General features: G+C 37.1%; 1 protein-coding gene across 11 annotated transcripts in view; it reads left to right on the plus strand.

The window, feature by feature from the left end:
- The window catches only part of DOP1A (DOP1 leucine zipper like protein A), a 112,105-nt gene that overhangs the window by 29,514 nt on the left and 68,023 nt on the right, over positions 1-14,568 (plus strand). For 10 of the 11 annotated variants that reach the window (XR_015251363.1, XM_086707308.1, XM_025925345.2 and 7 more), the window contains exons 2-3: positions 2,665-2,855; positions 6,689-6,870. Coding sequence is in view for 9 of the 11 variants with exons in the window: in XM_086707308.1 (XP_086563434.1) it covers positions 2,718-2,855; positions 6,689-6,870 (320 nt within the window). In the remaining 2 variants the exon portion in view is untranslated. Of the gene's footprint in view, positions 1-2,664; positions 2,856-6,688; positions 6,871-14,568 lie in introns of those variants that run through there. The other variant, XM_086707313.1, reaches the window with a different exon arrangement.

Below are 14,568 nucleotides of genomic sequence, written 5' to 3' on the forward strand. Positions count from 1 at the left end.
GGGACAGAGAGAGGCAGAGCATGAACAGGGGAGGGGCAGAGAGAGAGGGAGACACAGAATCGGAAACAGGCTCCAGGCTCTGAGCCATCAGCCCAGAGCCCGACGCGGGGCTCGAACTCACAGACCGCGAGATCGTGACCTGGCTGAAGTCGGACGCTTAACCGACTGCACCACCCAGGCGCCCCTCATAAACCTCCTGATTTTTAAAGTTCCAGGTAGGGACGCCTGGGTGGCGCAGTCGGTTAAGCGTCTGACTTCAGCCAGGTCACGATCTCGCGGTCTGTGAGTTCGAGCCCCGCGTCGGGCTCTGGGCTGATGGCTCAGAGCCTGGAGCCTGTTTCCGATTCTGTGTCTCCCTCTCTCTCTGCCCCTCCCCTGTTCATGCTCTGCCTCTCTCTGTCCCAAAAATAAATAAACGTTGAAAAAAAAAATTTTTTTAAAGTTCCAGGTGTGTGTGTGTGTGTGTGTGTGTGTTACATTTATTTATTTTAGACAGAGCACAAGTTGGGGAGGGGCAGAGAGAGAAGGAGACACAGAATCCAAAGCAGGCTTCAGGCTCTGAGTGTCAGTACAGAGCCCAAGGTGGGGCTCAAACTCACAAATTGAGATCATGACCTGAGCCTAAGTCAGTCGCTTAACCGACTGACCCACCCAGGTGCCCCCTAAAGTTCCAGGTTTTTAAGTCCTGCCTGCGATTGTAAGAACTCACAAAATTTGACCCCTCTGGTTTTGAAAGCCAAATATTTGGGGATTCATCTTCCCTGTGCAGTCTCCCTGGTGTGAAAGTTTGTTTCTCTCCTCTCTTGTGCCTGGGGTGTTCCTCCCTCCCTCCTGTGGAAAGTCCCTTGGGTCTGTTTAGCTCCTAATCTGTCACCACCCTCCTACTCTCTTTGATATGGCCTCTTCCTTACATTTAGCTGTGGAGAGTTTGTTCTTCCAGTCTCTGGGTCATTTTTTTTAGTTACTTACACTAATGTGTTTATCATCTGGCTGTATCCATGGGACAAGGTGAGCTTAGTGTCATCCTACTCTGCTATCTTCCCTGGAAGTCCTCTTCTCTTTTCATTTTGTGACCATATCCTTTAAAGCAGAAAGGTTTTTCCTTTTGATGAAGTCCAATTTATTTTGTTGTTGCTTGTGATGTTTTTATGTTATTTCTAAGAAGACTGCCTAGCCCTAGGCCACAAAAACTTACTCCTGTACTTTATTCTAAGACTTTTATAACTGTTACATTTAGAGCTGTCATCCATTTTGAGTTGATTTTTGTGTAGATATGAGGAAGGAGTCAACTTCATTATTTTACATGTGGATATCCAGTTACCCCAAAACCATTTGTTGGAAAGACTGTTTTTACCTTTCATTTAATCATGTTGAGATACTCTGAGTCCCATTCTTAGACCCTCCTCCACATCCATGAATCCAGCTCTAAAGAAAGGTACAGAGTTAGTTAAAAGTCTGACAGGATAACAAAAATAGTGGAGGAGAGACCACATTGGGCCAAATTTAGTTGAGCCTCATTTAAATCCTTACTACTACTCTATTAGTTATCTAGTGCTATATAACAAATTACCCCCAAGTCAGGGGCCTAAATCAGCAAGATTATTATAAGTCATGAATTTGAGAGACTTTGGTTATGTAGCTCTGTGTCAGGACCTCTTACGAAGTTACAGTCAGTATGTTGGTTGGTACTGCAGTCAAATGAAGGTTTGCTTGGAAATGGGAGATCTGCTTCCAAAATGACTCACTCAAATGACTGTTGGTAGAAAGCTGCAGTTCTTTACCACTGGAACCTCCCCATAGGGCTCATGTAAGTGTTCTCACAAGGTGGCAACTGGCTTTCCCCAGACCTAATGATCTTAGTTTAGAGACAATAAGGGAGGAAGCTAAAGTTCTTTTATAACCTAGTTTTAGCCATGACACATTATCACTTCTGCCTTGCTATTTTTGTCAGAATTGAGTCAAAAAATCCAGCCCAAGGGGCTAGAGGATTTGGAACCACATTTTTAAAATCAGTATCAAAGAATGTATGAACATGTTTTAAATTACCATGTGTATTTGTCAGTTTTATCAAAAGTAAGGTCAAATTCCGAATAGGTGATGTTCCTTTATACTATAAATGCTCATTTGTTGTCTAATAAAATGAGATGACCTCCAAATATTTTTTTAAGCTTTATTTAAGACTCTCTACACCCAACGTGGGGCTCAAACTCAAAACCCCGAGATCAAGAATCACATACTCTTCAATTGTGCCAGCCAGGTGCCCCTCCAAGTCATTCTTTTTTTATTTTTTTTTTCACTGCATGTCCTTGATATATCAAATCTAAACCAATCTTAATGTATTTATGTATCAAAACAAGGCAAAAGAGTATGTCTATCACAAATATTGTATCAGAAAATAGGAGATAAATAACATGATTTCTAAGCTGAAATAAGTACCAGAATATTTCCTATTCTTTTATATCCCTTTGTTCTCACAGCCATTTTCCAGTTTGTGGGAAGGAACACGTGAATTCTTCATGACTCTGTGTACTAGTTGACCAGTTTTGACCACTTCTCACTCAAGAAACATTTTTAAGTTAGCCAATAGTTTTACAGCAAGAGCATATGAACTCATTTTAATACTTTACTTTGTAACTTTGGTTCCTTCTGCAAACTTTTTTATAGGTGATGATTTTACATGACTTTGGAACTGGTCTCTAGTGGAACGCTGTGGGAGGATGAACACAGAAGAGCTGGAGTTACTGAGTGACTCCAAATACAGAAACTATGTAGCTGCAATTGACAAAGCACTAAAGAATTTTGAATATTCCAGTGAATGGGCAGATTTGATATCGGCACTTGGAAAACTTAATAAGGTATGTCCAGAAATTCAGAAATCTGAATTTCTACTTACTGGATTTCTCTAAAGCTTGAAGTAAAGAATTGTAAAAACATAACTAAAGCTTACGATTACTTTTGGTACTGCTATTTTATTTCATGAATTGCATGCCTGAACAGCCAGGCATATTTTGAGGCCAAAACAACATTACCATTAAAAACATGAGACTAGGAAGCAAACATGCTAATAACTCTGAGGGCTAACAAGTTTCTGTAATTGAGCAAAGGTATGGTCCTGGAGTTCCTGACAACAAAATTAGAAACTGGTGTAGAAAGTGGTAACTTGAAATGTGCTTTACAAATGTTATGTAGCAGTAAGGAAAATTTTATATCCAGGCAATTCTTAGATATATTCAGTACTTTTTTTTACGAAAGTGATAAGTAGTCACTTAGGCCTTGGGGGTTGGCCTTGAATGTTTCCTCTTAACATGTCTGGTTTTAATCCACTATTATGATGGCATTACAGATCAATTCATAGCTTTACATTTTTACACTGTTTTTTTGTTTGTTTTCTTAGATCAAACTTTGCTCACCTCGTACTTACAGTTTTGATTTGGGGAATTTTTGGAGTTTTTGGTTTTTTTTTTTTTTTTTAGCAGTTGTTACTGAATTGGAATGTTTTTAAATATTAAATGCAGTAGGGAAGATGATAAGAAATGAGAGCTCTCCCCGTAACTTTTAACATCAAATAGCTTAACATAGAATTATTAGGAAAGAAATTATCCTAAAATACATTCCAAGTACACTATTGCTTGACCTCATACATACTATAGATAATTAATGTCTTCCAGAAAAGCTTTCATTTTTAATGTGCCAAGGATTTATCTTAAAATTAGATGCACAAACTTCTGTTTGACATGTTAACTTGTAACATTCATCATTTAGGGTTTGATAAATTCTCAGATTTTTTTTTATAATATCCTCAAGAAATTGCATCCAAAATTATGAGTATGCTTAAAGGTAGTTAGGTTCTTTCTTGCTCTGAAGAGTCTCTCTCTTTCTTTCTTTCTTTCTTTCTTTCTTTCTTTCTTTCTTTCTTTCTTTCTTTCTTTCTCTTCTTTCTTTCTTTCTTTCTTTCTTTCTTTCTTTCTATGTTTATTTTTAAGAGAGAGAGAGAGAGAGAGACAGAGCGTGAGCAGGGGAGGGGCAGAAAAAGAGGGAGACACAGAATCCAAGGCAGGCTCTGAGCTTTTGGCGCAGAGCCCTATGCAGGGCTTGAAATCATGAAGTGTGAGATCATGACCTGAGCTGAAGTCCGACGCTTAACCGACTGAGCCACCCAGTCTCCTTCTGAAGAATCTTTCTGAAGACTTACTAGGAGTTATATTTAAAAACAGTTTATTTTTTTTTTAATTTTTTAAAGATTTTATTTTATTATTACTTTTTAATACTTACTTTTGAGAGAGAGTAGGGGAGGGGCAGAGAGAGAGGGAGACACAGAATCTGAAGCAGGCGCCCGGCTCCAAGCTATCAGTACAGAGCCTGACGTGGGGCTTGAACTCACGAAGCACGAGATCATGACCTGAAGTCTGACCCTCAAGCAACTGAGGCATCCAGGCGCCCCTAAAGATTTTAAGTAATCTCTACACCCAACATGAGGCCCAAACTCACTCAGATCAAGAGTCACATGCTCCACTAGCTGAGCCAGCCAGGCCCTCCTAAAAGCAATTTATTAAATGTGGAAATTAATAGACCTAATTAAGTACATAAGTAGTTCTTATACTTAATATTTATGAAAACATTTTATTGTATCCAGATAACACAGAGGAGGATATGCAAGTCATTGGGAAAACTTAAGCTGTGAACAGGCAAGGATTGTATTTAGTATAAATTTGTTGAAAATAGTCTAAATACATGTTTTAATATAAAATGTTATTTATTAATATACTACATTTTCACCTCATTATACATTTTTTTCAATTCAAAATTGCTTTTAAAAAGAACGTTTTCCAATTCAGAAATCCTTTTAGATAATGGTGCTATAAAAAAATCATGCTATATTTTACTTTTCTTTTAAAATTTTATTTCGTATTAACACAGTTTTTTTATTAAAGCATTTTATGTTATAGATCGTTAAATTTCCTTCTGCAGAAGTAATTATACCTTTCCTTAAGATATATGTGAATATTGGGGTGTCTGGCTGACCCAGTTGGAAAAACGTATTTCATTTCAGGGCCTTGAGTTTGAGCCCCATGTTGCATGTGAAGATAACTAAAAATAAATAAATTTAAAATATGTAAATACTGACTCTTGGTTACTGTGTTTAAAATTGAGATTAAAACTTTGGACACACGGAAGCAGCTAGTTGAAAAATGTTTTTCATAGCTGTGTTCTTGCCAGTGTTTTGCCCTTAATTTGCTTTTCATTTCTAGATTTAGCTTTATTTGCCTTCATTGCATCTAGTTTAAAACTAAATTAAAAACTTGTAGTGGAAAGACTTTTGAAAATGTTTTATGTAGGGGCACAGGGGTAGCCCAGTCGGTTAAGCGTCCAACTCTTGATTTCAGCTCAGGTCGTGATCACATGGTCTCGTGAGTTTGAGCCCCACATGGGCTCCACATTGGCTGTGTGGAGCCTGCTTGAGATCCTCCCTCTTCCTGTGCTGTCTCCTGTTTGCACTCTCTCTCTCTTTCTCAAAATAAATAAACTTAAAAAAAATAAATGAAGAAAATGTGATATTTAAGTGGACCTCAGAGCCTTCACTTTTGTTAAAAACCTGGAGATCTTGTCCTGAGTTTTCTACTGTACTGCCTTTGACAGATCATTTTATGTATTTTAATTTCAGTTCTTTATTTTGTAAGATAAAAGATTTTTTTTTAATATTTCTTCTAAATCAAATTCTAGCATATTATCCTGTTTTCATTGTGCATTTATTCTGTAATGTTCTATCAGCACTGTACTATAATACTTTGAAGAATTAATTTATGAGTTCTTTTTTGTTTCTTAAATAACTAATCTCCTTTGGGTGGTTTATAAAACAGGATCTTCTGTAAATTCCACCCTAACCATTATCTCTAACTAAATGTTATGTTTGAATAAACACAGTTGTGATTGGTCCACTTGGGAAATTAGTAAAAACAAATGGGTAGTTACAATCTTTTGTAGATTCTTGTAAGCATTAGAACTCCTTGCTGACATACGATATCTCAAAGCAGTGGTTCTCCCTCTTTCAACGACATATTTATGTTGAGGTCCAGTTTCCTTCATATCTTTGAAATAGTGTATCAAAAATAGATTGACATTAAAGATTTGCAAAAATCAAAATCATTGCTTCTCTTCTGAATAAATTTGTTGGCAAAATATTGTGTTTTTTTTTAATTTTCTTTTTTAATGTTTGTTTATTTTTGAGAGAGACAGAGACAGAATGCGAGTGGATTGGGGCAGAGAGGGAGGGAGACACAGAATCCGAAGCAGGCTCCAGGCTCCGAGGTGTCAGCACAGAGCCACATGCGGGTTTCAAACTGACGAGCTGTGGGATCATGACCTGAGCCGAAGTTGGTCGCTCAACCTACTGAGCCACCCAGGCGCCCGAAATATTGTGATTTTTTTTAATAAAAATGGTATTTCTGTTAATGTGGAGTGGGTTTGGTTTTTTTTTAACAAAATAATTTTTTTGCATCCTCAGTTTTAATTTTAAATATGGTGTATATTGATAGATGTAACTAAGACAGGAGTTCTTTGACATCTTTTATAACTTTTTAGAATGTGAAGAAGTCCTGTAAGGATTTTTTGAAAATTCTGTGCTAGGAAATGGAAATAAAAGATATAAGGTTTTTGTTTTTCTCAGCAGAATTAAAATGTTTTCTTCAAGGTTTTACAAAATAATGCAAAGTACCAGGTAGTACCCAAAAAGCTGACTATAGGCAAACGCCTAGCTCAATGCCTACATCCAGCATTACCAGGTGGAGTTCATCGAAAGGCACTTGAAACATATGAAATTATCTTTAAAATCATTGGACCCAAGAGACTTGCCAAAGATCTTTTTTTATACAGGTAAGAATAATTTTTTATGTATAAATAAAATATATTTTTAACTGTGTTATGCTTTGTGCAGTAAAAGCTAAAGTACTGAAAACTCCTTAATGAAGTTTTTAGGTATCAATGTCAAATATTTTGATAGGTGCTTCAGAAAAATTTAGGATATTCCTTAATGTTAAATTTTTTTCTTTTTCTATGTCATTTATGATTTTTACTTAAAATTGTTGAGACTACAGTACTTTCTGCCTTTTTAAATTTTTTTATTTTTTTTTTAAATTTTTTTTTTTTTCAACGTTTTTAATTTTTATTTTTGGGACAGAGAGAGACAGAGCATGAACGGGGGAGGGGCAGAGAGAGAGGGAGACACAGAATCGGAAACAGGCTCCAGGCTCCGAGCCATCAGCCCAGAGCCTGACGCGGGGCTCGAACTCACGGAGCGCGAGATCGTGACCTGGCTGAAGTCGGACGCTTAACCAACTGCGCCACCCAGGCGCCCCCTTTCTGCCTTTTTAAACTTAAGGACTACCCTGAGAAAAAAATAAGATACTTTTATCTCTCAGCAGCTTTCAATGTAGTTGACCATTCTTTACCTGGAATAGCCTTTTTCTATTGGTTTACATTCTCCAGTTTGCTTTCTCAATCTTGATATGAACATATGGAATTTTTTTTTTTTTTAAGTTTTATTTACTTTGAGAGGAGAGCGAGCAGGTGGGGAGGGGTAGAGAGATAGGGAGAGAGAGAATCCCAAGCAGACTCTGTGCTGTGATAGCACAGAGCCCCATGCAAGGCTCAAATTCACAAACCATGAGATCATGACCTGAGCCAAAATCAAGGTCAGACACACCTGACTGAGCCACTTAGGCATCCGTGGACATACAAAATTTCTTAAAGTTTGCTTAGTCTTATGTTTTCACTTTATATTCTTTAGTTGGGTGGGCATATTCACACCCATGGTTTAAGTGCCGACTCCCAACTTGGGATCACCAGTGTTGGCTTCTGCTTTAAACTTCTGGATTACTTGCCATCTCTATGTGGTTCTTTAAAAGCAGCTGAAGCTCACCCTCTTCCAAACTAAATTCATTTTCTATAAACCCAGCCTTTTGCAGTGCACTAAAGTTCAGTAAATGGCACCATTGTCCATCCATTTACATGAGCCTGAAATCCAAGGGTTACACTTAATAACTTGTTTTCTTTGCCCATATTCTTCTTCCCATGTACATTCTCTCACTAGGAGATCTGTTTCATTGGTGAAGCACAGGAGCAGAGGAATCAAAATAGTTTGTCTTTACCACTAAGCAGCTCTGTGATCTTGGATCATTTTCTTCATCTCTCTGTGTGTATTCTCATTTGCAAAATGAGAATAAGATTACCAGTTTCACAAGATTGTTAATAGAATTAAAGATGTAAATATATATAAAATGTTTAGAACAATGTGCAGCATATAGGAAGTACTCAATAATTGTTACCTATTGTTCTGATAGATGTTCCAATACATCTACTTATTTCCACCCTCACTGGCAGCGTCTATTCTAAGTAAGCTTTATCTCTAGCTTGGTCTTTGTCACTGGCCTTCTAACATTCACATAATATCTCGTTCTTACCCTTTTATACCCTTTTCTCCATACAGTACCAGAGTAAACTTTTTAATACATTTAATAGATGTCATTCCCCTGCTAAAAACCTCCATTGACTTCTTCCTGTTACTTAAAGTCAAAATCAAAGCCCTTACTATGTTTCTAAAGTTTTATATATTTTGGCCCTGCCCCTGTCAATTACCTCCAGCTCCTGCCACTTTCTACCCAATTTACTCCATTCTGTAACACAGGTCTCTTTGTTTATTGTTCCTCATTTTTTTCTTTTTCCCCTCACTCTGTAGTGCTCGAATCCAAATCACTGTTTAAATACCAGATCCCCAGAGAAGACTTGACTAGTTATCCTATCTATAAGAGACTTTCTTCATCTTCATCATTAGTACTCAGTGGTTTTACTGTGATGTATTTAGAGGGAGGTATCTGTGTTTATCCCAGTTGGGATTCATTGGGATTTTTAAATCTATGAATCAGTGACTTTTATCAATTCTGAAACTCTTAAAATTGCCTTGATTCCATCTATTCTGTCTCCCCTTTTTGGAACTATGAGTAAGCATGTGTTAGATCTTCTCACTCTGACTTTCCCATTTCTGATCCTCTCTTCCTTGTTTTTAAACATCTTGTCTGTGCTGCATTCAGGGTACTTTCCTCTTACCTAGCTTCCAGGTCACTAGTTCATTCTCTCTCTCTCTCTTTTCATATAGATGTAAAATTTTTTCTTAACCTTATTGAGATATAATTGACTACAACACTAAGTTTAAGGTATACAACATATTATTTGATATATGTATATACTGTGAAATGATTACCATAAATTTAGTTAACACATCCATCATAACCTCAGTTGTGATTTTTTTTCTTATGACGAGAACTTTTAAGGTCTATTCTCTTTTAGCGACTTTCAAATACAGTATTGTTAACCCTAGTCACAATCTGTACATTACATCCCTGTAACTTATTTATAACTAGAAGCTTGTACCTTTGACCACCTTCACTCATTTCTCCTCCCCTCACCTGCTAGGCAACCACCATTCTCTTCTCTGTTTTTATGAGTTTGATTTTCTTAGATTCCACATTTAAGTGAGACCATACAGCATTTGTCTTTCTCTGTATGACTTATTTCACTTAGCATAATGCCCTAGAGATCCATCCATATTGTCACAAATGGCAGGATTTGTTTTTTTCCATGATTAATTATACTCCAGAGAGAGAGAGAGAGAGAATGTGCGCGTGTGTGTACATGAGCGTGTGCACGTGCATAATCATGTGTGACACTTTATCCATTCATCTGTCAGTGGACACAAGTTTCCATGTCTTGCTATTGGAAATAATGCTGCAGTGAACATGGGAATGCAGATATCTCTTCAAGATCCTGATTTCACTCCCTTCAGACATATAGCCAAAAGTGGGATTTCCCGATCATATTGTAGTTCTATTTTCAATTTTTTGAAGGACCTCCATATTATTGTCCATAATTGCTGTACCAGTTTACATTCCCTCCCCACAGTGTACAGTGATTCTATTTTCTCCACTTCTTCTCCAGCATTTGTTATTTCTTGTCTTTTGATAATAGTCTAACAGTTGTAAGATGGTACCCCATTGTGGTTTTGACTTCTTTTTCCCTGATGATTAATGATCTTGAGCACATTTTCATGTGCCTATTGGGCATTCCAGTATCTTCTTTAGAAAAATGTTCGGGTCCTTTGCCCATTTTTTAATTTGATTATTGGAGGTGTTTTTGCTATCCAGTTATGTGAGTCCCTTATATTAATTTTGGATGTTAATTCTTTATTAGATATGTGGTTTACAAATATTTTCTCATTCGATGGATTGACTTTTTGTTTTATTGATCATCTTTTACTGTGCAGTAGCTTTTTCATTTGATGTAGTCCTCGTTGTTTATTTTTGCTTTTTTTGCTTGTGCTTTAGGTTTCATATCCAAAATATCATTTCTAAGACCAATATCAAGGAGCTTTCCCCCTATGTTTCCTTCTAAGAATTTTATAGTTTCTGGCCTTATATTTAAGTCCCTAATTCAAGTTAACTTTTGTGTGTGGCATAGGATAGGGATCTAGTTTCATTCTTTTGCATGTATATATCTGGTTTTCCTCTTTCAGTGTTGACATTGGTAACTCAGACCTCGTTTCTTTTTTTTTTTTTTTTTACTTTGGTCAGTCTTGTCATGGGTTTATCACTTTAGTTTTTTTTTTAATGCAAACTTTTAGCTTTGCTGATTTGCTTTACTGTGCATATATGTTTTATCTTTAAATTCTGCATGGATGTCTTAAAAATACCATCTAAAGTCAGTAACAGGTTTTTAATAGTAATAAATACTACATTCCAAAGAGAAAGCGCTTAAAAAGAAAAGCTGAGAATTGCTGAATCAATGTGTGTAATTCTCTATTAACTGATAGATTTTCCTTTCTTTTCTTTTTTTTTAAAATTTTTAAATTTTTAATTTTTTTAAATGTTTTTATTTATTTTTGAGACAGAGAGAGACAGAGCATGAGCAGGGGAGGGGCAGAGAGAGAGGGAGACACAGAATCTGAAGCAGGCTCCAGGCTCCAAGCTGTTGCACAGAGCCCGACGCAGGGCTCGAACTCACGGACTGTGAGATCATGACCTGAGCTGAAGTCGGATGCTTAACCAACTGAGCCACCCAGGCGCCCCTGGATTTTCCTTCCTTAATGCAATATTTTTCTTTTATAATTCATGCCTGCTACTTTTTCAACTTTAAAATAACACAAATTTTACCTTAAGAAACATAGCTATTTTACAAAATTGCAGTATATCTGGAGGATCTGGGTGACTCAGTCGGTTGAGTGTCTGACTTCAGCTCAGGTCATTATCTCACAGACAGTGGGTTCGAGCCCTGAGTCAGAGTCTGTGCTGACAGCTGAGAGCCTGGAGCCTGCTACAAATCTGTGTCTCCCTCTCTCTCTGCCTCTTCCCTGTTTATGCTCTGGTATCTCTCTCTCTCCCTCTCTCTCTCTCTCTCTCAAAAATAAACATTAAAAAAAATAAAAAATAAATTACAGTATATCTGATTTTGTCACTGGTATGTTATGTAAAAATAGTAAATTATCTCTAGAATACCACTTCTAGAAAACCATTTCTAAATATGGCAGACATTCTCACATACACATTATGGAGTAAAATTATATTGCTATTCTATAGTTGTTAAAAGCATACCTAATTTAAAAACTAAAGTTTATATTAATGTTGGACTTTTTATTTTTCATTAAGTAATTTCTTTAATCTCAAGGTTTATGGTTTAGCATAATTACATACAAAGACTTTGTAAACTTGTATAAACTATATTTTGATAAAAAATCATCTTGCCTCTTTGGGCTTATTTTTTTAAACATGATACTGTATATGGTCGTGTTACTAAGAAGGCTAGATGTGCAGTTTGAGTACCACAAAGTCTTAAATGTGTATGTAAAGTAAAGTATGTAAAATTTTGGTAAAACAAATTTGGACCTCAGGCTGGAGAGAGATTTTAGAGCGGTGATCATTTAGGTGGCAGTTGAAGCCATGAGAATAATTGAGATCACCCAGGTACATTGTAAATAAGAAGGAAGGAAAAGGAGGACCATTCTGTGAATATTTAGTCAGTGAAGGGGAACAAGAGTCAGAGATAGAAAATGTAGCAGGAAATAGCTAACGTGGAAGCCAAAAGGGAAGAGAGTTTCAACAGAAAGTTGTGGGTGACAGTATCAAATATTACAGGCAAAGCAAATAGTAAAAGGGCTGAAAATAGAGCATAGGATCTGGCAGTTAATAGACGTTGCTGATGATAATGAGAATAGTTTCATTAGAGGGGGTAGAAGTATCCTGATCGAAGATCAGATGACAGGTGATAAATAGGGGAAAATGCATACTTTTTTTTTTTTTTTAATTGAAATGGTTCAAGCCAGAATTCAGTGAAGATAAAGGATTTGGGATTTTGTTGTTGTAATTTATTCTCTTTTTAGACTCACAGATAACCACAATTGTGTTGAAAGGCAAAGATGTAAGTGGAAGAAGATAGATAGAAGTTATCAGAAAGGGGGCACCTGGTTAGCTCATAGTATGCAACTCTTGATCTCTGGGTTGTCAGTTTGAGTGCCGTGTTGGGTGTAGAGATTACTTAAAAAATAAAATATTTTAAAAAAGAGAAAGAAGTTAGAAGTGTGAAAAGGAAAATGGATGAAGCAGGATTCTGGCAAAGGCCGGCATTGGGTGCTGCAGTTTATGGAGGAAGGTAGCTTTGAGGAGGCTTCAACTATAAATTTAAATCAGACTGCCTAAAATTGGAGGCAGGAATGTGGGAAACTCAGGGAGTTCTCTCTTGATGACCTCTATTTACTGTACAAACTAGGAGCAAGAGATTCTTAATTCATTTGTTAAGCAGTCACTAAGTACAAGAGGACTTGGTGCTAGGGACTTAGGATACAGAAACAGAAAGATAGTCATGGTACCTTGCTTTCTGATATTTACGGAATTACTTATTAGAATTAATAAAAACAGAATTACTTACTAGAATAAATAAGTATTGGGTACTATGGGAATATAAAATAGGGAGCCTAACCTAGTCTAATTAAGAGACATTCTCCTCCAGGGAATGGCTTAGGCTAATTCCTGAAAGTCTAGGAGTCAACAAAAAGGATAGAAGTAAGGGAACAGTAATTGAACCTGTCAGAACAGCTTGTGGAAAGGCCTGGATGCTAAAAAGAGCATGGAAGGATTTTAAACAAACCTGAAAGGAATTCTTCAGTATAGCTGGAGCAGAGGGTGCAGGAGTAAAATGGGTGAGTTTATGTGAGCTGTACAGAGATATGGAGTAGCAAAATGTTAAAACTGTGTTAAACTAGACTGTATCCTAAAGGCAACAGGAAGCCAATGAAAAGTTTTACTGAGGACAGCTGCTTCAGGGCAGTACTGAAGCAGTACTTGGTAAGTCATGATGACTGAGCTGTATATAATGATGGTGTCTTCTAAGAAAAAGTGTGGTAGAGATGGAGATAATTTACAGTATTTAAAAAATATCTAGAAGAGTGACTTGGAGAGAAAACTTGGTGATTGATTATAAGTTAGAGAAGATTTTTTTTTTTTTTAAAGGGTAAAGGATCACTTTTAAATTTATAGCTTTTTGGTCACCCAGACAGATGGTGATGCCATATTTTAAAATTGTGACATTTGAAGACTGTGAAATAGCTAGCTAGCTAGCCACTGGCTTTTGAGTCTGAAACTTAGGTGAGAAATCTGGGTTTAATGGAAGTAGAAGTCATCAATATGCAGGATATCATTTTGAGCCAATCGGTATAACTTATTATTTCATCAAAATATAAATTAAGGTTTATATACATATGTAGGTGATGAAACTTTGGGGTGATGGTGGCGTGGTCCAGAGCCGACAGCCAAGAAAGAATTCTTAAAGACATCTTTGGTGCAAAAAGACGATTTTATTAAAGCATGGGGACGGGACCCATGTGCAGGAAGAGCTGCACTGGGGTCATGATGGGTAACTGATTATATACCTTCAGGTTGGGAGGAGGTCAGGGATAGAGTAAGTCTCGAAGGTATTTTGGATGCAAGGTCTCCAGGACCTTGAGGGGCTAGCTTTTGCTAGGGAAATGCCATTTATTACCATTTAATAAAATGTCAGTCATGAGACCCTTCAGATGGATATCAGGAGGCCATAAGCTTGGAGTATGATTGCGAGCACATATCTTGGGGCAGTTGAGATAAAGGAAGTTTCCAAAGGAATTTTTTTTTAAATTTTTTGATGTTTATTTCTTTTTGAGAGAGAGAGAGAGAGACAGAGTGAGCAGGGGAGGAACAGAAAGAGAGGGAGACACAGAATCCAAAGCAGGCTCCAGGCTCTGAGCTGTCAGCACAGAGCCCGACGTGGGGCCCGAACTCATGAACCATGAGATCATGACCTGAGCCAAAGTGGGACACTTAACCAACTGAGCCACCCAGGTGCTCCTGAGGGATTTTTATATGTTAAAGTAGGCTTACAGGATCCTCAAGGTTGGGTTAATGTTAAGCTAAGATTCTCTTTTGCCCCTAGCAAAGCAAAACTGAGCTCCTAGAGAGAAGTCACACTGCCTGTTTCATGGATTTGTCAATGGGCTGT

The sequence above is a fragment of the Puma concolor genome, chromosome B2 (assembly GCF_028749965.1).
Source record: "Puma concolor isolate L17-30 chromosome B2, mPumCon1.1.hap2, whole genome shotgun sequence".
Lineage (NCBI taxonomy): Eukaryota > Metazoa > Chordata > Mammalia > Carnivora > Felidae > Puma > Puma concolor.